Source organism: Bactrocera neohumeralis, chromosome 2, assembly GCF_024586455.1.
Source record: "Bactrocera neohumeralis isolate Rockhampton chromosome 2, APGP_CSIRO_Bneo_wtdbg2-racon-allhic-juicebox.fasta_v2, whole genome shotgun sequence".
Taxonomy (NCBI): domain Eukaryota; kingdom Metazoa; phylum Arthropoda; class Insecta; order Diptera; family Tephritidae; genus Bactrocera; species Bactrocera neohumeralis.
In genome coordinates, this window is record NC_065919.1 from 68,400,768 (window position 1) to 68,427,649 (window position 26,882).

The window sequence follows — 26,882 nt, forward strand, 5'->3', positions numbered from 1 at the left end:
AAAATTATGTCTATAAAATAAAATATTAGTTTGATATTAAAAAAAAATCGCTGTAGATAAAAATAACATAATTGTAGATTTCTTTTCATAATTCTTCTCATCCTTCTTTTTTTTATTAATTAAAAAATACGTTACGCTTATTTTTTTTAATAAATTTTTTTTACTTAATGTTTGTCCTTATAAAAAAATATAATAAAATAAAATAAAAATTTCTTTAGTCAAATTAAATTTTAATTGTTGTTGTAGTAAATTTTTTTTATCATACTTTTAGACGCAAAAATATTATACATATCTTACATCAAATGTTACATTAAAAATTCGTTTCATAATTTCGCAAACGTTTCAATTTGATTGCCAAAAATATAACTGCGGTTTTATCAGTATTTTTGCTTTACTTCTTTTTAATTAATTTAAAAAAATAAAGCATTTTAACTTATTTGTGTTTCTAATCATATATATTGTTTTGCCTATTATTGTGTCCTTATGAACACAAAAATTAATTACATAATTAGACTTAATTACTTAATTAATTTTTGTAATTAAATAATTTTTAATTTTAATTCACTTTTGTAATTAAATAAGTAATTGTTTGCTTTTTTAATTAATTTTTGCTTTTAAATTAAATTTTGTAATTAATTAATTAATTTTTATTAAAAAAAAAATATTTTTTTGTGGAAAATATACTTTTAGGCGTGTGACTCACTAGCCAAAACTAAATTAAGTTTTTAATAAATTCTTAAGTAAATTAAATTATTAATAAAAAAATATACATAATTTTAGCTGTCAACCAGCAGTCGTAATATTTTTATAAATTTTATAAAAGTCCAAATAATCAAGTTTTATGTCCTCAATAAGGTAATTTGCTCCAGGCAATTTCTAATACATTATTAAAATTTATCAACATGTTTTACAAAAATTATTGCAAATATACATATACCGAAAGAATTGCTTATTATAGTTAACAATTAATTTTTACAAATACAAAACTTTTTTTTTTATATTTGTCGTTTTTATAAATTCAGCGCACTTTACTTGTAACTACGTGACTATTTGCCATTTTTGTTGTTATAATTGCTAAACATTGACTTTAGGTTTGCTGCTGCTGCACAACAACAATTTTCTATACTGCCACCTTGCGCTGCAAGCAAATATTACTTATAATTAAAACATATATAAAAAAACTACTTGCAACATTGCAAAATACACAATTACTTTCTTGAGTTACATGCTTCACCCCCCTAACGCCAACTGCTGAACGCCCACGCACTCGCACCGAAACTTTCACACCTTGTAGTTGTTGTTCTTGTTGTTGTTGTTACAATGTAAATTGCGCCTTGCTTGCAGGGTTGCTTCCACTTGCAACCGCTGCCAAACAATAGCTGCCACTTAGCCATGTTGCCCGCCCCGCGCCGCTGTGTTCGCTGTTGTTGCTGTTGTCGCCTCGTCGGCTGTCATTGCCGCTCGCTTCGCGGCTACGATTCGGTGTAAATGATGCAGCGTTTGCCTTTACCCACGGAGGCCAGCGCATTGCTGTTGGGGCACCAACTGACCGCGTTCACCGCCGAGCTGTGAAAGAAACCGGAACCATAACTGTTAAGTGTTCGGGCGAAGTGATTAAAACCCAGCACAACAAAGGGAAGAGAAAAGAAAAACAAAAATAGCAATGCAAAAAAAAGCAACAAAAAATTGTATGTGTGGTGCAAATGCCAAATTAGGTGTGTTAATATGCGCGATTATATGTGCGAAAAATAAAAATAAAAAAAGATAATGAAAACATTTATCCAGAAATATAAAATAAAATGTGCAAATTTCAGGAACTTGACAAAAGGTAAAAGTGTAAGTATAAAAAGGAGTTTTAGTAAAAAGTTATTTGAATGAGTAGTGGTTAGTAAAGATATCCAGCAGGAAGTTTGAAAAAGGAATTAAAAAATATTGAACGAACTAGCAAAAATTTTTGGGTATTACACTTGTTCAAGTTTAGGCAGAGAAGTATTCGGTTTCTAGTCCTTTATTAAAAGCAAAAATTATCAACAACAATTGAGTATTACGACATTACTGAAAATCTATATATGTCGTAGTAAGACCTAACCTTCAAAAAAAATGTTGAAAGATTGGTTCGGGAGCTATACTATTTTGAGAGGCTAACACCTTCTGGTATACAAAAAACTTTATCAAAAAGTATATTAACTTTCTGCGAAGTTGGTAACACCCAGATGGAAATGTTGGAGATAATATAAAATATATACATTAGGGTGTTTTTTTTAGTTGAGCTATTAATTTTTGTCAGTCGTGTCACGAAATTTCCTTGGAAATATCCTAAAAAAAATCCCTGAAAATTTTAGCCCTTAATATTAACATTAAGAACTGGACCAAGGCCTATAAAAATTTTCCATAGAAAATACACCACAATCGTGAGTTTTTATCTCTAAATTCCTACAGATCAGAGGTATTTTATGGCAACACTTTGACTTTAGACGCATATTTCTCAGAATTCTTCACTCTACAAAAGTGCCCAGTGCAACAAAGTCGTAACTCACACCGGCGAGGTACTACGGGGATCTAAACCCAATTTTTCCAAGAATTTCGCATTTTTTTGTATATATCTCGTAAATGACAAGAGCTATAGAAAAAATGTACATGACAAATTTGTAGGAAATTTTATTTGCTATAAAAAAGGTCCGAGGTCAAAATCGCTATCATTAATACTTCTTGAGATATTCGGCTCTTTAATCGTTAAGAATGTTGGAAAAGTCTCACGGTGATTCAATTAAAGCCTTCATTGAAGACATGCCTCGTTCTGGACGACATTCGACCTCTTCAACTGATAAAAATATTAAAAAAGGAAAGGATGAGGTGCTTGAAAATCGCCCGGCAAGTGTAAGAGAGATGGCAAGAGAGCACGAAAGATTTTGGTCGATATTTTGGGTATGAAACACTTTCTTACTCGACCATCCCGATAAAGCTGATTTTTTTCAAAAAGAGAGAAAAGATTAACAAGTTTCTTTGCACATGGTTGATGGTGCGAATTCCTATCCCACATTCATCGAGAGCATTATATGCCAATGAGGCATGGGTTTATTAGTTTGACATGCAAACAAGTCAATAATCATCGGAATGGAGGGAAAAAACGAGCCGAAACCAAAAAAAAAGCCCAAAGCCAAACCCAAAGCCGCCGAAAAATTAAGGGGATTTCCTTGTGTTTTCGATATTCGTGCGCAGACGGTGAATAAGGAGTTCTATTTCACCCTATTGAGGGGTTTGCTTGAGAACATTCGTCGAAAACGGCTGCAATTGTGGGAAAACAATTCATGCATTTTACACGATGATAATGCACCATCGCATCGAGCCACGATTGTGACCAAATTTAAAACCAAAAACGCAATGAATACCAGCGATCAACCACCGTATTCACCAGATTTGGCTCCGTGTGATTTTTTCTTACTCCCCAAACCGAAATTGTTCTTATGAAAAATGTTTCGAGGACAGGAAAAGTCGCTGGCATAACTGTATTACATCTGGTGGGGACTACTTTGAAGGCGACAAAATAAATATTGATGAATAATCAAATATTTTGTGTTTTGTTTACAATTTTCGGATATTTTTTTGTCACAATGCATTTCTCAAACATTGACGAATATTTGAGGTAAAAAGTCAAGTATAGGTACTGGGGTCCAAATATTCGTACAAAGGTTCTTGAACAGTTTAAGTTGGATTAGCACAATTTTTGGTCGTAAGGTGGCATACTTCAAGGGCATTTTTCGTGCAAAGTTTTATTCCGTTACATTAACTGCTTCCTGATTTGTTTACTGGAATGTGACAGAAAGAAGTGGAATTTGAAATTGTGCTTTATGGAAAGTAGGCCTAATTGTAGCTCCTTGGCATAGGATTGTGAGAATAATAGCACATACTAAATCCGTTTCAAATTGGGCGCTCGAGATATGTAATTTCACCAAAAAGTGGCCGGTGCCACGTGCGTCGTCTAATTTTATCCTGTTTCTCGTAAAGCACTCTCAGGCTATCTCAGTGTAAAATGGTAGGTATTTATATATATAATGTAGGCATATACTTGTATATAAATTATATGAAGTTACAAATGCTCATGAAATCAGCTGTTAAAAACAAGGCAGCCATGCACCCACATACCAAATCATTTAAAAAATAAATAAAAACCAAAGTGAAAAACTTACGTGTGACCCTTGAGCGTCGCCTCCAATTCGCCCATGACATTCCAAATATAAACTAAACCATCGGCCGACCCGCAGGCCACCTTCGAACCGCACGTATTGAATGAGGCTCGCGCCCAATCACAGCTGAGTTTGAAATTTTCATGACTACAAAAAACAAAAACAAAAATATATTAAATGAAAAGGTTCCACTTTTCAGAGTATATCTCATGGAACTCACGAAAACGATCCGATTATTTGATTTTTGCGTAAATCTAGTAGTTTTATTGTATCATCTCTAATGGAACATATTAGGTAATAGCCATCTGAAAGGTAATAACAACAATAATAATAACACTTAAATATATTATATAAATAATATTACCCTTTGACATGTCAATCGATGTAATCTTCGCTGGCAACAGTATATCGTCCGCCTGCTTCTCCGTTCTGATGTCCCAGAAGCGCAGCTTCTTGTCATAGTGACCGCTGATGATCGTCGAGCCGAGACTGTCGGTGGTCACCAGATCGTTGCAACTGGAGCCGGCGAATTTCGTCTCGATGCACGCTATGCTGCGCAGATCCCAAATCTTCAGCGTACGATCATGACTGCCGGTCACCACTTTGACGGGCTCATGCAGATACTTGGCGGCCATCACTTTGCCGCTGTGACCGGTGAGCGTATGCTGGAAGGAGATAACAAAAGTTGAGTTTTGAGTATGGAAAAATATATATACTAATGTTAATATAATAGAGAGAGTGTAGAATAGAATAATACATTGAGGTCCGCATATCATTAATGTCTAAAATATAGATATGATACGGAATCAACCTGAATAATGTATTGAGCGATAGCCAGATGTTCGGAGATTCACGTGGAACGGCAGACCTTCTTTCCAAAACGGAACTTTGAGATCCCAGTTAAAAAATAATAATTTCTTATTATCAAATCTTATCTGCGAAACTGGAAAACCGTCTGATGAATATTAAGGCTCTATAAGAAGCAAAACACAATTCTTTATACAACATTCCTGGACACAAAGCTCATATTGTCATATCTTTTGTGGGGAGTACGTTGATGTTATTCCACAGAGCTGTGGAAAATATAAGCGAGTTTCGAATGGCTGACGAATATTATGGAAATGCTTTTCAGGGATGCAAGTCTCTCTTTGGGTTGCTAAAGAAGATCCTTCGCTGGAGTATGAATCTATGAACTGAGTAGAAAATTCGTCTACAACTTATTGACGATGAGCTACTCAACTCTGATTAAACGAAGTCTACTAACTTCTTGAAAGTCTTATTTCTTAACATTGAGAAAAGTCAAAGAGTGAAAGCTGGAAAGCGGATCTAACACTGAGGACTTATCTATTGCTAAACAATCGAATCTGGTTTTATATCCGAAGAAGTCTGACAACTCTGCAGCAATCTATAAAAGGTTTCTGCTGTTACATGTAACAACAATAGCAAGTGATACAAGAGAATACAAAGACCGCAGTGTCTTTGACTGTCTTTTGAACTCGCTGAATAAACGCTCAAAACTAGTCAAGAGCTGCATGACTTCATTAACGATAGCTTCAAGCTTCATCCATATTAGACTTGTATAGGTCGGTTTTCCTCTTACGTTCTGACGATGCTCCCATGAACCTCAGCAAGCGTTGTTCAACAATCGGAACTTGTGCGACTGCGAGATCTTTCTGGCCCAGAGTGAACCAGGGTTCTTACCAGACACTGTTCAATGTCGGAGGCTCTGGTCAAGGCCGCATACATGAAGTAGAGGTGGAATCATCGTGCCACTTGCTTCTCAATTTTCCGGTTTTTGCCAGACTGACTTTTAGGAGTTTATGGGTAACACATAGGATGAATATCTGTCCAAGTGAAATCCATCGATTTTGGATCAACACTAAAGCTCGACCTAACCTGTCATATATCACCCATGTACTCAGAGGTCCGAATCGAAGTTCAACCAATCTTTTAAAAGGTTTACTATCAGCTTGAAATTCGTACAGAGGCCGATATACTTCCTCTGACCTATATGGTCAGCGTATTTCTGAATCAGACACGTAAATGCCTTGAACCAATTTCCAACGGTAAGAAATACTTCCTTTATACTAATGTTAATTATTAAAAATTTGGTTTTGTTCAATTTTAAATATCTGTTCTTGTTCCATTCTATATGCACCGCTATGACAACAAAAACGGTCTAAATATGATGCCGAGATAGCCCACTGAGCATCAACGCGTCATGTGTTATCTAACAAGCAACAAATTACGTAAGCGCGCATGGGTGCGTCGACGTTCGCTCAACCGAGTTCATTGCGTTTTATGGCAGGTGTTGCAATTAAAAATGTTGTTTGCATTTTACGAGTAATTGCGCGTTTTCCTCAGACAATAAAGTTTTTTAACGAGACTCATTAGCTCGCCCAGAGTGCCGCCGTCCCCCTAGGTGCGTCTCGATAGGAAGCTGCGCGACAGGCAGACTTATCAAGAAAAAAGCGAGTGGTATATTTACACGTACCAAACAAAAATAATAAAAACATAGTGAAAAGAAATATAAAAGCAGAAAAGTTAAGAAAATAATAAACAAATTCTCACAAAAGCTTATGTAATAACAGGCCACAAGCTCGGCTTGTATGCTCGTCTGTACGAGAGACAATTATTAATGTACATGGACTACTTGAAATTGCTTCTGTTTTGCTGGTGTTGCTTGCTTTGTTATTGTTTTTGTATGGCTGGTGCAGCAAACGGAAGTCAACGCCATAAACTCGGCTCAAATGAACTTCTGGAAAGGAGCTGAAAGGAGCGTCGCACGCAAGTAAGGCTAAAGAAAGAAGTAGTGGATATAAAATCTAAGCAGTTCATTTATCTTTTATGTGTGTGTGTGTGCGTGTGAGTGCGCAAGTGTAAAAGTTTGTGGCAGTCCCACTGCTGACTCACATCTGTCTCTTTCATATATTTTTATTTATTTATGCTTTTAATTCACACAAGTTTTACGGTGCAACTTCTTTGTTCTTTTTATTTTTTTTTTATTATTTTTTTGCTTTTTTAGCTTTGAATTATATTTTATTTTTTAATTTGTTTATAGTCATTGTTCTCACGAACTTGCCGCCAAGCGTTCATGTGTTTGCGGCCAAAAAAAAAAATATAAAAAACTGTCAGGTTTGCGCTCGTAAAGGAAACTTTTCATCAGTTCTTTTAGACCAGGCTAGATAATTTAAGAAAATGAAAAGAAAATAAACCCACTGGAAACGATAGATCATTTTACATAACTTTGCCATTCAATTTGTTTCGATAGCTTTGCCGGAAATCGAGCTAAAACGTGTTCAAGCGAGTATTCCAGTTCCGAAAGGGATTACACGAAGGTTTTTCAAAATTCAAATTATTTTCAGAGGTATATAATATATATAATATGTATACACAGTGATCCGACAGACGTGTTGATCATATTCCGGGTAGCATAGACATTCATACGTAGGCAAGGTTAGGTAAGGTTTGAAGACTGATACAGAGATCACACCTGGACTGCTATATGTAGTCCGCTGTGAGGCTATAGAAAAGTAGACCTAATATCTTATAAGTTTGCAAAGCGCTTAGTGGTCAATAAAAATTGGTACAGGCGTTTATTTTTCATTCCCACCCGTTCGGTGGAATGTCTGAAGGTAAGCGCTTACGAGCGTTCTCCTGTTGTGCTCCTAAACGCGGGAGACTAACGAAGGAAGAGTTGGGACGTTTCCATCTCGTCCTCATCCATACAGCTACTGAAGCTGGCGTCCGGTAGGATTCCCAACCTCATGGTGGCATGGAAGCTTATAGGGCAATGGATGCCTGTTTAAACCTTCACAACTCGGTAGAAGTTAGCTTTACTGAGGGCAAACACTACATCACTACATCTCTTGCAATCGGTTTTGGGCCAAAGGGATCTTGCGACAGCGCACGAACGCAGCCTTGTCTAAGCTCCCTAGCTGCATCCCAGCTAACAAGTAGTAGAACACACGAGAAGGCGCGAGTACCAACCGTCTCTCATTCTACTAATATCAGGGCTAGAGTACCTTTCCTTGCTAGCTCATCTGCTTTACAGTTATCTGTTATTCCATTGTGGCTTACAGCCATACAAGTCTTATTACACAGTAACTCGGTGCCATTGATGACGAGGTTAGGCATTACTTAACCAGCCCTGAACGCACTTTTTATGAGTTCAACTCTAGTATCACCGCCCTACTAACTGAGTACATGGTCTCTTATCTGAATGAGGCTGCACTGCGGAGCAACAGGTTTACCGCTACCTTAATGACTGCAACAGGCTTGGAAACGGCTCGGTCAGGTAGACTTAAACTGGAGCTGATAGTGAGCTTCTGACAGTAAAGCCCTTCACCAACCTTCCTTTAACACATCCAAAAGAAGCTCATTGTCCCTCTCCTCCAATGGCTGCACTCCACCTACAACTCCGTCGCCGGTATGTGGTTAGGGAAAGAACCGCCAGCGTTCGATTTGACGACTGTAGGTTCCAAGAGATCCGCTATAAAGTCAAAGCGTGTGAAGAATTCCGAGTGTTCAGACGTGTGTTCATTTAGGAACACAGATTCTCTGTGTCTGATAGCAACTTTCACGACCGTAAACCTTTCCTGATCTCTTCTACCGTTCTCAAGCACACAAAGACTCCATAGAATATAATGGGCTTGACTATAGTGCCGTAGAGCCAGATTGCCACTTTCGGAGAGAAACTCCACCTTTTGCCAATGGTTCCTCTGTATCAGTATAGGGCAATCAAGGCATTTGCTACCCATTTGCGGCAGTGACGCCTCAGGTATTTTGAATCTTTTGGTAAATAAAACAATCGGAGCTTTTGAGTTTCCGTTAAGTAGATATTTAAATATCTCTCCCGATTCCGACAAAAATTTGGTCTTTAAAGTGTTTTTTTTTTTATTGAAATATACTTTTGGCTGGTAATGGGCTTGATAAATGAAACAAACATTCAAGTCAGCATTGACTCCTAATGAAGTGGTTGGGAACTAGTTGACTTTTGTAGTATGTTTTCATTGCAAAAGCAATCGTTTAAGCATTTTTGGTCCTGTACGCAAGTAACACAAGTATTTTTTATTATTATCAGACACTTCTCGATTTTTTATTTCAACTCAAACTGCACAAGAAAGCTCAGAGCAATGGTGCCGAGACTATTTAAGCCACGAGGTATTTCTAATTATTTTGTAAACCTCCCACAAAGGCAGTAAAAGCCAGAGGAGAAGCTTTGTTTAGACGAGTTAGAGCATAAAAATTATTGTTTCAGTATGAGTTCCATGCAAATAAGCCACAATCGAGTGCGTCTGCTTTGAATTTCTTGCAACTTCTATGCGCACACAAACTCTATTAACTGTAAATGCCAGCAAACATGCGGTTGAGTTCTTTGCACCGCCTTCTGTGCGCTAATATTTAAGTCGGCATTAGCTTTCCGCTTGTTTGCCATTTAAGTTTGCTGTCAAATGTTTGACTTAAACTGCAACTGCGCCAACTGCAATGGCATTCAAATGGGCGCTCATAAATTTCAGCAAATCATTTAAGCTTAAACACGCAAATTAAACGGGAGCAACAGTTGAGGCGGCGGCAGCAGCGACTCAAGGAACCGCAATAAAACCAGCAGAATATGCAGTTAACTTTAGCGGCCGTAAAAGTCCTGCCCGCGGCCACAGGCAGCTGCGGCTGCCACACGAGTGCGTATGCCGCGGCGAGCGCCGGACGCGCCGACTGCCCACAACTCACATTCGGCTTGACTGGCTGTCACTTCCTGCTACCAATTGCCGGTTGAGTGCCATTGCTGTGGCGGTGTACATATGTTGTTGTTGGTATTGTTGTGGTTTGTTGTTGTTGCTGTTGCAGCGCTTTCGCTGTTCGTAGTGTCATTGCTATTAGCAGGCGCATTGTTGCTGGCGGATAAGCAATTTATTTCTTCCTTATGTTGCCACACACACAAGCAGACTCGCGGTGGTGCACTCCCACCGCACAACAACAACAACAAGCATAGTAATGTATGCTGATCTGTTAACATTTGCACTTTACTGTTTGCTATTATTTTTTTGCAACATTCTGTTGTTGCCCTAAAGGCTGCGCAATAAAATTTACACTGCACATAAATTAAATGGAGAAAATTGATCCCAAGCAACCACAGACACACACATACAAGTACATATGTATATATTTATATAAGCTCACACACACAAATACAAGTACAGCAGCACACATTTAGCTTTCCTCGCCGCTTAGAAATATTATGCCGATACCAGCGCCTTTCGCCGATACCGCTGTGGCATGCCACTCACCACTCGCGCCCCTCACGCGCTGCTACTTAGTTTCAAGCGTTGTAATGCACGCGTCGTCGCTGTGTTTGCCGCTCAAGTGAGTGACCCGATTTCCGCATGTAACTTCGTTTAACTGTACTTGTAATGTGTCCGCTTGGAATTTAATGCTGCCATATCCGCCTCCTAAAAGCCCGCATTCCAGCACACCAAAAGGCAAAACTAATTCGTTGATTATATTTAGTGTCACTTTGCAATTGCCAAAGTCTTGTTGCACATACAAATGGGTGTATGTGTGCTTTAAGTGTTGTTGGCGGCATTGATAAGCTGAATTTATGCAAATGTTTGCCTAAAGAAGCCAATAAGTTCAGCGAATTGAGTGCGAATGGCTCGCATTACATTTAACCTACATGTGTTGCTGCATATGGCTGCGTGTGGAGGTTAAAATAATTTTAAAGTGAGGTCAGTGGAGAACGCTTTTAACCCTTTTTCCTGACATTTATAACAAAAATGCAAAGAAATGATATGCATAATGCATAGAAATCAAAATTAAATATTTAAGAAGAGATATAGTAGAGAAAATATGTCTTCTCTGGGAACCTTGAATCAGAATATAGTATTATCCAATTCCTAGTTTATATTGAGTTACCTTGAGTGCCATTAAAAAAATTAAGTAAAGCGAAGAGAAAATCAATAAAAGAATTTTAAATAGGAAACTTCGAGAGAGAGATACTGTGAGTTACGGAACGAAAAATTACTTCTATTGCCAATTCCAGAGTTCGAGTTATAAAAGTTCAAGTTCCTACCGACATATTCAGCATAAGTTTTGTTAGAAAACCAAAAATCATTATACCATACATGCATATGTAGTATATGTATAGGAGTTGGTGCAGTATCGATCGATTTTATCTATTTTTACCAAGATCACATATTATGCCGCACACTAAAAATGTTCCCCGGGTTTCACTACTTCATATAGAATCACCAATCATATGTCAGCCGGATGATCCGAAATTCAGATATTAGTTATATGGGGGTTAGGAATAGTTTTCGCACGATTGTATTTGTTTTTAGCAACAAAAAAAAAAAAAAACAAAGTAAAACATGTTTTGTAATTTTCATTGAGATAACTCAAATATTGGCCGATATATCCAGCATAAAGTCAACTGTAAGCTCAAAAGTGTTCATATTAGGTTTATGGTGGTTCCGCGAAGTATTTAACCGATTCTTGATACACAGACATAACATTGTCAAGAAAAGGTTATCCCTTAATTTAAATTATATATCTCACACATTGACCGATATTTGCGGTCAAAAGTCAACTATAGATACTGGGGTCCACATATTCGGTACCTAGGGTCTTGAACAGTTTTGGCTGGATTTGGACAATTTTTGGTAAAGAGCTGCCATACTTCAAGGGAATTATTACTGCAAAATGTTATTCCGTTATATTAATTGCATCCTGATTTGTGTACCGGAAAGTGTAAAAATGAAGTGAAATTAAAATTGTGCTACATGGGAAGTAGGCGTGGTTGTAGTCCGATTTCGCCTACTTTCGCACTGTGAAATAAGGATATTAGAAAAATGTTATGTACCGAATTTGGTTGAAGTCAATCAATCAAGCCCTGTGCCACGCCATCGTCCAATTTTTTGTGTGTCAGTGGCTCCCATAAAGCCCTCTCATGCCATCTCGGAGGTACAATTTGATGCCTCTGGCGTGTTTGGTTGTTGATATATTGCATTTTTATTGGTTTTCAACAGTACCGTTATATGGTGAGTGAGTGGAGTTACCTTCCGATTGCAACCATTTCTACACTGTCGGTAGAGGTACTTAAAATATTTGTGCTAGGAAAATTTGGTGGTTGGACCTTCAGTGGTTTAGGAGATATGTACATTAAACCAAATAGAGGGCGGGGGTACGACCACTTTTAAAAAATTTTTAGTCCACAGGTGGTCCTTGCTACTGTGAACCACTGTGCCAAATTATGTTTTCGGTGAATGGCGTTTTGTGGGCTTGGCAGTGGTCACATTACGTTCACCTACGAACAACGCCTTACTTTTTTGCCAAGGAACATGTGTACCGAGTTTCATCAATATATCTTATTCTTTACTCAAGTGTACTTGCTTGGACGGACAGACTGGATTTCAACTCGTCTCGTCAACCTGATCGTTTATATACACATATATATAACACTATATCTGTCTCGATTAGTTTCAGGTGATACGTTAAACCGTTGGGTGAACAAGACTATTATACTCTCTAGCAACATGTTTCAAGATTATAATGAAAGCATAAAAACTTTACTTTTTCACACAAAATCTTCAACATAGATACTGTCTCAACCAAATGTAAAAAAAAACAGAAAACAATAGCGGTAAAAACGCTTTCATTTAGCTTCATTAAAAGTCGATTACTTTGTGGGTCAAAATGCTAATGCTAATTCCGATTTGTGACAGTACACTACAGTGCCCACTTAATGCTTAAATTATACAATCATGTAGACATAAATATATTAGAGTACGCATATAAACAGTCATCATGCACCTTGCAGAACAAATCGACAAATTTGGAAAGCAAAAAAGAACAAAGAAGCGGCTTGAGTTCGCGAAAATCGCTTAAGCGGGCACAAAATTCCTTAGCGTCTGCCAAACCGACGAACAATAACAGCAACAAGCATCAGTAAATTAAAAAAAAAAGTACACAATTATGTTTGGTTGCTTCTCCAAGTGCGTTGAGCACCCACAAGCGCAAATAATAAGCGTGAAAATTATACAAAAAACGTTAGATTCTACAAAGAAATGCGAAGCGCCTATCAAAAATTACACGCTGAAAGTATTTTGCTGTATAATCTACAATGCTGATAATGAAGTTAATTATATTTATGTAATCGGCTGTATGCATGTAAGCATAGGCCTATGGTTCGCCAGACATCGAAAGCAAGAATAATTGCAGGTTTCGCTTGGCTGACGCAAAATAGCAAAATTTAACCTGCGCGCACCTTTAAATGAAGAAACAATTTTATTATTATAATATTTTTTAATAAAACTTTTTTAAATTAGAACTTTTGCGCTATTTGTTTCTAGAGTAAGGTCTCAACTTCATACTTTTCATTCTGTTGCCTGACCAAATGTGAACAATTTTGTTATTATTTGCGGAAAAAATTGTTATAACAATGGTAAGGCATGGATTTTTTTTAAATATTTTTTATATTTTTTAATTTTTTTATTTTCTTTTTTAATTTTCTAATTTTTTAAATTTTTTTTTAATTGTTTGATTTTTTAATTTTATTTTTAATTTTTTAATTTTCTAAGTTTTTTTTAATTTTATGATTTTCTACATTATTTTCATTTTTATGAAGTTCGTAAAGAATTTGCATACATGCTAAATTTGCTACCCAAAGCTGACTCTACAGATAATTTCAAGGAGGAGACTCAAGATAGTTTGACAAAATCTTGACTCCAGCGGCATCTATCGTATATTTTTTTACAGAAATATATAAAATACATATATTAATAATACAAAATGATTCTTTATAGGAAAATGTCATTTTTTCGATTTTTTTTTAAATTAAACAAATTTTTTTTTTCAGTAATTCTATTTCAGTAATTTTTTAATTTTTAATAAACATATTTTTATTTAAAAAAAATATAAGATTAATTAATTTAGTTTACAAAGATATTTAAGAAAGTATTTATTTTTATTTTATTAAAAGAAAAACTTTTTAAAAAACTGTTCCTTTAAAGCAAAAAACAAAAAATATACAAAATTGAAGTCAGTCAGATCTTTCAATTTTTTAATAAAAAACACATTTAAAAAATAATATTTTTTAAAAATACTTATTTTTATTAATTTAATTTTAAAATTATAATATTTTTTAATTGCGTTTTACAAATTTTTTTCTTTAATTAATTTTCAAAATGGTTAAATTATTATTAATATGTTTGCTAAATTATTTCTTTTACTGAAAATATTTTTTTTGAAAATTTTAATTAATTAAAAAACTAAATTAAATTTTTTTTAATTTAATTTTAAGAATAGTGAATTTATTACTAATTTAATATTAAAAAGGTTAAAAGTTGAAATTATTATTTAATTTGTTAACAAAATAAAATTTTATTAAGTATTTTGGATTTATTGAAATTTATTATTAAAATTATAATTAAAATATACTAATACAATATAAAATTAAATTTTAAATTTTATTAAAAAAGAATTTCAGTTTTTTTTATTTAAAAATTTGTTTAGTTTTGTAATTTAAAATAATATTTATTTTAAGTCTTATTTCGATGAAGTTAAATTTATTATTTCGTTAATAGTAAAAAAAAATTAATATTATTTATTTTATTACATTTTAAAAAAATGGTAAATTTATTTTTTATTGATTTGTTAAAAAAATAAATTTTATTACTTATTTGCTTTTATTGAAAATTATTTTTATATTTTTAATAAAAGCAATATATGGAAATATTTTAATAAAATATTTTTACTTTAAATTTTTTTCAATAAAAGTAAATTTATTATTTAATAAATAATTAAAAATTTAAAATTTTATTTTATTATTTTTGTTGGTTAGAAGAAAATTATTTTATAAAAATTTTAATAAATTACAGTGTTTTGGAAAATATGTAGTATTTTTGTTCAAATTTCATTTCAAAAACGTTAAATTCAAAAATTTAAATTTTTTTTGTTGATTAAATCAAAATTAAACTATTTTTAAACTCAAAAGAAGTGCAAGATCACCAACTTTGCAACGAACTTTCCTTCCATGTCAAGTTAAGCCCTAAACAATAAAACATTATCAACTATGTGCCACCCTAGTTCCTCACAAGCACTGAAAATAAAAAATAGAAGAAGTAATAACAATACTTAACCTAAATTGAAAAATTTCTTAATTTACAGCTTTCGTTTGCAAATTACAGCCTACCGTAAATTCACTTAATTCACCGCGAATTGCGTGGCGAACGCCCTTAAACCGGTACGCAACGAGGGCAGAAACCGGACCGAGACACACTTTAACGCATTCACACTTAATTACAGGGGCAGCGGCACATCAACGCAAAATTTGGTGTAAATTATAATTATCGGGCACTCACATGCATATAAGTATGTATGAAAGTGCGTGGAGACAGGTTACACTTGCCACTTACATACTTAATATACGGTTACATTAAGGCGGCAAATGTCGGCGGACACCTTCGCTTGGCTGCTGATGAATTCTGATTATGGTTATTAATTTTGTAGGCGCGCGCGCCAATGATTTCTTCACTACAAACACGCCTGCCACCACACATGTATGTATGTATGTACAAGTGTGAAAGCGCACTTGTTTAGGTGTGGGTGTGATTGTTGTTGATGATATTTAAATTTCTTGTACAAAACACATTTGATTGCTGCGGTTATTTGGACGAATGTGGCCTAGTTAAGTTGTGTCTGCTACAATGCCACAAGTTTCTTTGTGCGGCTATGTGTGCGTGTATGACATTGTGCGCAATACTCAAAAGTGCTTAGAATCAAAGCGGCGACTGCTAACGGAATTATCGTGCGGGCAACGAACGACAACGCCCACTTCCTACGCCGCGAATGGCATCTGCCGAGCAGGCACTGAGCAACAATGTAACGCGCACGCGCACACCAACAAATATACATATCTAAACAAATATACAAAACAACAACACATCGCAAACAACGGTACAATACCAATAGCCATTGTGGCAGCCTCACTGGCTTAGCCATAGCAATGCATTCAATTCGGTTGCAAGTCTGAGGAACGCGCGCGCATGTGTGTGTGTGCGCGCGCTACCATTTCGGCCACATTTATCAGTGCATAAAAACGCACTTTGTGCAAATATTTGCAACAAAAAGCGCTACACTTAGCTCGTGCCGCCACAACATAGCGCGCGGACGCACACTGACCATGCGCGCGCTGCCTCGTTGGCTGCCGCCCCGGCTGCCGGTGGATTAGATGGCATGCGCATTGCTGGTAGCCACACTAAATTTTGTTTGCTTTGTGGTTGCTGTAGCGCTTGCTATAGTTCTTGTGGTTGTTGTTGCTTTAGTTAATGTTATTGTTGTTGCTATTGTTGTTTATGTAGTTGTTGTTGTTGCTGCTGTTGGTCACCGCCGCGCTCGCTAGGCATGTGATTTAGTGAAATGGTTTTCGATTGCCGCATATTTTGGTTCTACTTCGTGGGCATGCGCCGCGCCACAACATCCTTCGCCGGCCGCTTCGTCGTCGTCGTACAATAAATTGCTCAAGCGCACAGTGGAAATCTACACATCTATTGAATATGGAATTTTTCTACGATTTTTCGCCGCTTCCATTTATTTATTTATTTATATTTATCTCCAACAATGCTTCCTATATAAATCTCTTCCCGCTTTTACTGCGTTCTCGCCGCTGCAAGCCGCTTCTGCCGCGCCACTGATTTGTATTCTTTTTTTCGCTCTAACGCTTTCCATTGTGCATTCTAGTGCTTCTAGTTGTTGTGGTTGTTGTTGCTGTAGATAACTGAAAATTAAGTTCAATCTAATTCGTTGACCGTAACGCATTTTAAGCTGAGTTCGGTTGCGCTGAGTTAAGCAGTGGCAGCAATTGCCTTGCAGTCTAGCAATTGGGCGGCGCACAGTGTTTGGACAAACGTTGCAAGCCCGGTTGCAGCACCACTGCCAGTACGTCAGTGTGTGCCGCCACGTTCAGCGCATTGTTAGTCAAATACTATTTTTATTATTATTTTATTTTTAGATTCTCTTTAGTTTATATAATTTTTTCGTTTTTTTTCTTTGTTTTTTTTTTTTTTGCTTATAGTCTTCTTCTATTTAGCCATATACTGTTACAATTCCATTGTTTGCAGACCATGCAGCGCGTGGCTTATAGCCGGCTGCACGCTTAGTGCGCTATTTACTTACAAGGTGGGAATCATTAAATGCCGCGCAGCACATTTTTCATTTCCCTTGTGGATGCACGGCAAAAAATTACTTTAAGTTGGTGAGGAATTTTCAAGGCAATAGAATTTATTGAAAACGCCGCTTAATAGATGGAACGAAAGATTTATAAATATATTGTTTTAGAATTAGCTGCAGAAGTGGGTGGATAGTCTCAACAGTGTTATGTCGGAGCGAGAACGTTAATTGAAAAGAAAAAGCAAGAACTGAAGCCGCTCGACCTTTCCAAGCGACATCGCTTCGCTCTATGAGCTCTTGAAAAGTTCCAAAAAGATTCGACGATTTCGAGCGAAATTTTGTTCACCGATGAGGCCCATTTCTGGCTAAATGAGTATGTAAACAAGCAAAATTGCGCCTTTGTGACGAAGAGCAACCGGAAGAGATGCAAGAGCTGCCTTTTCGTTCAGAAAAAACAAGGTTTTGGTATGGTTTGTGGGTCGGTGAATCATCGGTATATATTTCTTCAAAAATGATGCCGGTGAGAACTTAACCCTCAATAGCGACCATTATCGAGCAATGACAACCGATCTTGGCGACATTTAGTTTCGACAAGACGCCGCCACTTCCCACACATCGCATCAATCAATGGATTTATTGACAGAACACTTCGTTGAGCTGATAATTTCACGTTTTGGGCCGGTCGATTGGGCATCAAAATCGTGTGATATCACACCACTAAACTTTTTTCTATGAGAATATGTAAAGTCTAAAGTTTATGCGCATCTGAGACGTAGCCGCGGCCAACATTTGAAAGAGATAAGCTTCAGAAAATGAATGCAAAGGAATGTTTAAACATTCCCCATTAAATTTGTAGTTTTTGTGTATTTTTCTTTAGAAGAGTAGGGAGCATCGAAATGGATCACCCTATATTTATATAAATTACAAATAATTTTGCCAATCTCAGCTTTTTTGGAAGTGTACTGTAAAAATTATATAACGATATAAGGAAACTTACTTCTGCCATAAGTTCTGTTACAAGGGAAAGCCTGTATAAAAATTAAACTATACATTTTTAAATAAAGTTTGTTTTGTTTAATAATTCACAATTTCATTCGAAATGGTGGTTTTTTCACAAATCCTCCTTTCGGCCTTCACACCTTCTATTGGTATAGACAACGCTGCTCGAATTAATGAGTTTTTGAGACTCTCCCAATTTTTGAGTGTTATTCTACAGCTAATGTTCTCCAACTGTGACCACAAACTGTGGTCCAAAGGATTGAAATTTAGAGTTACAGGCGGCTAATCATCTACAGCTATGAAAACAAAAGTATTGATTTTAACCCACTGCTTGGTAGATTTTGTTTTGCATGTTGGAATAGAATTTTGCTGAAAGATCTAAATGCTCTCTATCGAATAGTGCATTGCTAAGCTGCTATACCAGCCTTCTAAAACATCCATCTCGCACACATTTGCCCCAGTTGTAATCTGTGAAGGAATGTAAGGCCTATACAGGAAACTCTCCACCAAACATTATAGCTGCTAGATGGTGAGCACGTTGAACCCGTGGAATAACATTTTTTGCGGCTTTGGCAGTTTTTTCGTAGGTTTTGGCATTTTGCTTATTAAAACCATTATCAACAGTCAACATTGTTTCATCAATAAAAATGATACTTTCACAGTCGTTGATCGCGAGCCACCGAAGAAGCCACTTACATCTGTTGAACCATATTTTTTCAAGCGCGTTGTCCAGTGACTAACATGAAATGAAGATCATTTGAGTACGTGTCGACATTGATCTGATAGATATACAAGTACATCAATTTACATTCATATTATTTTCTAAGACGAACCACACGAGAGCAATCACTTCCCTTTTTGCTATTAACTGCAGATGTTTAGGAAAAACGATCAGTAATACAGTAAACAAGCATTCCGGAAATATTAAATTATTTGAGAAGCTCATAAGTTTCATTTGAACATTTTCTATATATTTGTAGAGCAATCAAACTTTTTTCTTTAGCTTCCCACTCTAACATTAAGAAGCGATAGCAAGCTCTGTACTCATTATTATATATGTACTTATGAGTAGACACTACATGGAAATTAAAATAAAAAAAACGACACTTTTTTCTGCGAAATTGTTCTCCCTGTATGTATTGTAAAGTTTGTAACAGAATTGATGGCAAGACCAAGTAGTTTCTAGTTGGTGCAATATCTAACCTACGATAAAAGCAACACCTGTATATATACTATTGTATCTTCATCAAAGGGTATAACCATATTCACAAAGAATTTTCAATATTTCCCTAGAGCAAATATAAACTCCGATAACACAATAGTTTCAAATCAGCTAGAATTTACAGGTTTTCTTATAGCTAATATAATTAGAGTGTGTGTCTGGTCATATGAACTTATAAAGTAGAAGCAAGCTAAGGTATTTATTATAGTTATTATAGTAATTACATATATACACATATTATATATAATGTTGAAAAGCCTAAATTATAAACAAAAAAAGATTGGGCTCTCTGAGAAAATACGAGTTGGCTCAATAGCGAGTGAAATATAAATCCACAGTCGCTAAAAAGTAAGTTTATTTCATTGTAGTGAGTCGAACAGTGACTACTGTTACGAGAGGCCCTTCTCTAACCAAAACAAAAAAAAAAAAAATATTGGAAGAAACATTTTTGGAGTTATGTGACTGAGTCTGGAAAATTCAGCTAATTTCAAAATATTTCTCGAAAGAAACAACGACAGAATTAATTGCCTGTATACAAAAATATTTTATTGAGATTTAAGCCAAAGAATTGCATGTTCAGGTGGGCTTACATCTTCAAAAGGTTCATACTCAAATTCAACTGTTCGCTGAGAAGCTTAAAAGCTGCGGATCACTCAGATGATTACATGTACTTCCATTCACACTAGCAGTCACTCACCTAGTGCCACCAGTAGCGCGACGATTCTCGTCGTATAGTTTAGTAGCTTGATTCATAAGTCGCAAGCTGTTATCCATCTACGGTTGAGCTGTACTTCTTCTAAATGCATTTTATAGGGTTGTGAGGGAACACGATTTTTTTACTTTTTTATATAAAATTAAAAAGCGGTAACTTTTATGTCACTTTCTTGCAAAAACAAAACTAAAACAAGAAAAAAAAAGTTTATTAAAAGTAATTACCAGAAACTCTTACGACTCATGAACAGCAATAATTCAGTCCCTTCTAAACTAAATAATTTTTGGAAATTACTGTGAAAATTTTATATCACTGAATCACTGGCAGGACCGTCCTTAATTACTATGCCGAATGCAGCTGCTTAAGTTGGTAAACCTAAGTGGTGCGTTCCGAGTTTACAATAGATAAAAATATCGAACAAAGAATTTGTTTCAAATTTTGTATTTCTAACCGAATTTCGTGAGTGGAATCGTTGCGAATGTTGGAAAAGGCTTACAGTAATTCAGTTTTATCAAAAACAAAAGCCTACGAGTGGAACAAAGCCTTCATAGACGGTCGAAAGATCGTTGAACATGTGCCTCGTTCTGGACGACTTTTCGACCACTTCAACTGATGAAAATATTAAAGAAGTGAAGAATATGATGCTTTAAAATCATCAGGCAAGTGTTAGCGAGATGGTAGAAGAGCTCAACATCTTTTTAGAGTTCGTTCGAAAGATTATGTTGGATAGTTTGGGTATGGAATACGTTCTTGCTCGACTCGTTCCGATAAAGCTGATTTTTACACCTGGTGGGGATTACTTTGAAGGAAATAAAATAAATATTGATGAATAATAAAATATTTTGCGTTTTATTTACAACGAAAATTTATAAAGTATGCGACAGTGCATAAATCTAAAAATGACCTCAGCTTACATTCAACATAAACAAACGCTTAATTTTCCGCTGTGTATTCCTTAGAGTATCACGAAATTACTAGTATAAGTAAATAGAGTGCCTAGACTGGACCTTCGCTCGCTTTGTTGCCGAATAAATCCGTTTACTGCCGCACATAACATTCAATTACAATAACAAAATCGCCAAAGAAAAAAGCATCCACCAAATAAACGTCATTTATTTTCGAACACAATACTTACAAGGCTGGCCCCGGCAAAATTTGGCAACCCCAAATTGATTGTTGCAAGCGCATAAAAGAGCAATTGTGGCGGAAGCGGCAAGCAAATACTTAGGTATATTGAAAAATCTGGAAAAGAAGCAATTTAATCAGCCGACCATCGCCGTGACCTTAACTGTAAAACAAATTAGCAGCGCGCCGGTTGCACGCGAGCTAAATAAGCAATCACAGACACACACACACACTTGCACATTGGCGCACAATCACAATGAAGCTGCCGAAAATGCAACGCGCCAATAATTAATTTTGATGCGATTTTAAGTGACTGCCGTTAGCTTTTACAGCTGGCGCGCATAAATCTCCAGTCTATCAGGTGTGTGCTATTTGAGGCGGTGGCGTTGGCGTTGGCGGTGCGCGCTTACCTGCCGCGCCGACGCGTTGCACTGATTAATTTCCTGGTCGCGCGAGCACGCAACGGCGGCACAGCAAAAACAAGAGCAACAACAACAATAGCGATAGCGATATAGTGCAGACAATTGACTGGTCGGTCAGCCACACATCCGCTGGCGCGTCGATAATTGCACGGGCGTTTGTGGCAAGTGGCAAATGGTCATTGCTGCCACTGCACTTCCGTCCCGCCACATTTGCGTGTTGCAACACAACAGAATGCCACAAAGTGAGCAGCAGCAGCGGAAAGACTTTGTAACTGAATGGAAATTGAGAAAAAAACGCGACCGAAATTGTGCAGTTAATCGCATTGCGTGGCAGTTGTGTTTCAATCGGCGCGCACGCGCAACCTTGTGCCGTTGAATTATCGAATTTTAACCACACCAAAAAGTGGCTGCGCGCCGCAATATTTATTAGAAATATGCTTCGAATGTAAGCCAGCGCCAGTAGCAACGGATTAACACGCGCTCAGCATGCGCGCCGCGCTGCATTCTCTGTGGCAAGCAGTTGCGCTCCTTGCTACACACACGCACACATATATGTAAATGCATAGCTGTTTGCTGCTGTTGTTGTTGTTGTATTGCGTGTAAATGCGCCTGGCTATCGCGTTGCTATTTGGCACTTGCCCTCTATTCTCGGCGGTTATTTCTATTACAAATTGCCGTTGCCACATTTATGGCGTGGCGTGGCGCGGCCGCACCAATTGCGCTCGATCAGCCAATTTTCTATTTGCTTGATCAGCTTAGCAAATGCAGTGCTTCGTACGCTTGAGTATGATTTGAGTTTAAATTGTGTTTACGGCTGTCATTACAACAACTACTGTGTGCAACATTCGTAAATGGGGCATATTCACCTTGCACCTTCTGGCATACAAGTTGTGTCTAATGTGCCGGTTATGAATGCAGTTAGTTGAGTTGAAAAATGTTTATATCACTAATAATTGAGGCGGTTTGGCTACAGGTGCGGGTGTGCCGGCTAGAGTGATATTCTATTTTAAAAGCTCTGAGTGTGGTTTCGTTAAAAGTGGATCAGTTGAATTGGTTAATTAAAATATGTGAGGCCATATTTGACTGGTATTTAATTTTTCGATGAAATTCATGATTTAAATTCCCCCTAAATTCTGCCTCGTTTTACGAATAGCTTCGCGCAAACGACGCATAACGTTCAAATAGTATTCTTTGTTGACGGATCGAAGAGAAATATCAACACAACCTTGACTTTTGACCTGCTTTGTGACGTGTTTTTTCAACTTCGCCTCACTTTTGACACGACATTCGGTCGCTTGGTCGTCTATTTCCGGGTCGTAGGCATAGATCCAAGACTCATTGCCATTCTATTCTATTAAGTTTTCGAAGTAATAATTCAACGTCACCTGTTGTTCCGATAACATAATAAAACTTCAAACACTTGACATTCCCTAAGCAAAATGGAAGTTCAGCATTCCGAAATGTACACTTACATCCAGTTAGCTAAAGCAAAGACAAACTAACGGTATGCCACAATGGAACTAAACAAGAGCTGAGCGTAATGCAGTGGCCATTCAGTGAAGTAATCGAATTTATTAAAGTACAAATGAATTCTAATTTCCTGCGGCAAAGCGTAGTCAAAATGAAAATAACTTTAATGGTACTTTGGCTGCAAGCAACAAAAACTATAAGAATGCAGTATATGCCACAAACTAAGCTGCAGTTGCCACAAAGCATGCCTGCTAGCTAACGGTTAGATGAATGCATTTAATTTATTTCAACGCCGAATTAATGCCTGAGAAATTTCTCGAGGCAAGGATTTGCGTAAAACGCTGCCAAGCGCTGCTTTCCCGAAACAAAAATCGCCGCGTGCTCAAGCATAACCGCGCTTATCGCTGCTAAATGCTGAGCGATTTTTTTCAATTACATACCACATTTTCATTATGGCTTGCCACTTATTAAACGGCCGTGGAAAATGTGCGATCGCCAGCGAGTTCAAAGACACCGAATTTTTCGGCTTAAAGCGAATATTAATTGTGCTAATGCTTTGCGTTTGGAAAGCGCGTTAAGTGTGGTGTATGGAATAAAAAATGCTTTCAAAGAAAAGAAAACAAAAACACTTTGCTTAATTGGGCATGGTCATATTTTTATTTCCGCACCTAACGGCAACTTGCGCTAAAATAGATTTAGATAGATGCCAATTAGCTGCTGCATTTGAGACGCGCTGTCTTGCAACCTCAGCGATATCGAAATCAATTAGCCATAAGCGATAGCAAATCTACTATTCATTTCTCGAAGTGATAGTTAGACACCTCAGCACTCGAAAAGAAAATGCGTGAGATCGGCAATGAGCGCGCGATATGATTGGCGGAACACAAGGAGCGGCGTGTATTTCGCATTCGAAATATGGGTGTTGCAGCTGCTGCTGAAGAAGCTACTTATGTTGGCGATTGAACTTTCTACGCAATCAGCAGAAGAAAGCAGTACTTGAGTTAATTAATCAATTAGCGGGGTTACTGAATTAAGATTGGAAAAATAATATAACATAATGAAGTTGATAAGAAGTTGGTGACCCATTTTATTTTTGATAGCAGTGAATCACATCTCACAAATATTACTTTTTGAGGGCGTTTAGTTCACAATTTGTATATAACATTATTAGAATGTGTTTGCAAAAAAATATTAATAAAACTGTTGCCTACATTTGGGCACATGTTGAAATACTATTACTTCTTTTTTTTACTAAAAATAATTATTTTTGTATTTGATTAAATCAAATCACGCAAAAAATTTAACTAATCAATACATTCAACTTTTCTTTACTTGAAATTTAATCAACTAAGAATAAATAAGGATTTACGCACTAATGCCTACATTTAGGCATTCAACGAAGCTTTCATATTTATCGAAACTCTACACCCTTAAAAACCCGAAATTCAATCCCATTAGACTATTTTTAGATCGAAATAATTTTATCAGAATAATTTTTTAAGGACAGAAAAACTTAGTCACTGAATTTTAATGGAATTCTATATCTTCTCAGTTTTTTTTTTTTTGTTAAAGCGAGCGATCGCGAGATCGAGAAGTAAATTGTCTAGTGAGCTTTTCGATTTCAAGAAGGTTGCCTTACCATAGTTTCAGGGCTATGTATCAGATACAACAAAAGGAGTTTTCTTGGTTCACAAAAAACTCTTTTCAGCAGTCCAAGTGCAACTCCTCACTGTGGAGTATCCGCCGTAGAACTTAGCTTAGTCTACAGTTTTTTTTTCAAGGGAACTTAGTTTTGTATGAGCGACTTAAACTGATTTCATCGATTTTTATTTAATGGGATAGCCAAAATCTGCTCCACTCGTTCTCTAGTAGTAATAGATTTTCGCATGTATGCCTAAGAATTGGAACCCTACATACTGGGGGGAACTCTCCGCAGTGTCTCCCCGTGGATCCGCCCCTGACCCTGTAAAAGCTAAAGATCTTTCTGTTGAATATCCTATAAATTAGCCGTTTCGAAAAAGTTATTATCGGCTCAAAGCGCTTTGATGATATATGAGGACTTATTGTTCCATAAATGGGAGTTGTGGCATCATAAAGAACCGATGTTTCTAGTTTTCAATTAGAATCCTTAAAATATAACCAAAGGTAGAGCATTATTATGGAAAGTTATAAACTTAAGTCAGTTTAGGTTAAAAGGTCGATCCTAAAAGACTATTCACTTGGACTGTTTAGAATGCCGATTCGCCGTGGTATCAAAAACTCCTATATAATTGATCATAAGCCCCCACAAACCGCGCTTTGAGTCTATCACAAAAATTTTAGACTTAGCTATGTGTCTTGATTCGCCGAAGCTAAAGCAATCGAGATGTTTCAACCTCAGTTTTGCAAAGGTTGGACAATGGACGAGAAAGTAACTGGATGTTTCCACCTCACTTTCCTACATATAACTTTGACAACTTGCATCCGACAAGATTTTTAGCCTTACAGCATGAATGCCTATTGGACAATGTTTAGTAGAACTCTTACGATTGCAACAAAATGAACTTTGCTAACTGAAAGTAACATAACAGTAGTTTTCTCCTGCATTCTAGTCTAGTTCAAAATGATCTCGCTGCCGCACAGGCGCGGGTGGCCTGCTCAATGCACGCAAGGTCCATTCACATTGCTAGCGCATCGGCTTTGCAGTTTCAAGCTATTTCGATATATGTAATCAAGCACACAAGGAGTCTGATACTCAAGTAGCTTGATGCTATTTCTCGTGAGGACACATATTTCTTGACTAGCTTTGAGCGTACAGTTAGCAAGCTCAGCGCTAATATTGTCGTTCTGCCTGAAAATCACTACAGTTGGCTGGTAGCCTAAAGACAAGATTGACGTAGAGTCCCTTACAGCAAAACTGTCTATCCAACCTTCCCCTCCAGCCTCGCCCTACACGCGAAAAATTTCACTGTGTCCCTTACCTTGCGGCTCCTCATCCACATATCATTCGCCGGTACGTGGGCAAACTTTAAACTTGTTGGTGGGGAAATTTTTAACATAATATACTATAGAACTTTAGCTTGATTCGATGTCAAATAAACCGTTCTTAATAATATTATATTCAATTATATTAAGAGATAGGTCAGTAGAAAGTATTCAGTAAAGTCTGTATGTATGTGAATACAATACAAAAAAAATCGCTTTCATTATGCCATTTGCGATTTCAGTTACCTTTTCGAACATCAGCCATTAACAGCCTCCACTTGATGGCGCTACTCACATATTTCCCAAAATAGTTGCCACATAATAATCTCACCACTTAAACGGACTCCTCGTCAATTTCAACAATTCAATTAAAGTATAATTGAATGAACTGCAACATCAGTGAGACAAATATTGATTGCGAAAGTACTTTCTAATAGCGCGGAATTATGCACCGTTAATATGGACGAATAGTTTCTGCCATGAATGAAGCGCATGCTCATTATTTGATTATTTTAATCGGCAGACACACAATTTGACCGCTACATGCAGCGCCAATACAAACAAACAACAACAGTAAGCTAAATATTTGAAATTGAACATATTCACACATATGTATTTAC

The 26,882-nt window shown here is 36.7% G+C and overlaps 1 protein-coding gene across 4 annotated transcripts in view; it reads right to left on the bottom strand.

Annotated features, from left to right (window-relative positions):
* Positions 1–624: 624 nt before the first annotated feature.
* The window catches only part of LOC126752169 (autophagy-related protein 16-1), a 246,266-nt gene continuing 220,008 nt past the window's right edge, over positions 625–26,882 (bottom strand). Inside the window, exons 7-11 of one of the 4 annotated variants that reach the window (XR_007665968.1) lie at positions 4,549–4,849; positions 4,405–4,489; positions 4,188–4,331; positions 1,213–1,590; positions 625–1,138 (exon numbers count right to left, since the gene is read on the bottom strand). Coding sequence is in view for 3 of the 4 variants with exons in the window: in XM_050462779.1 (XP_050318736.1) it covers positions 1,473–1,590; positions 4,188–4,331; positions 4,405–4,489; positions 4,549–4,849 (648 nt within the window). In the remaining variant the exon portion in view is untranslated. Of the gene's footprint in view, positions 1,591–4,187; positions 4,332–4,404; positions 4,490–4,548; positions 4,850–26,882 lie in introns of all 4 variants that reach the window. The other 3 variants (XM_050462779.1, XM_050462801.1, XM_050462793.1) reach the window with 3 other exon arrangements.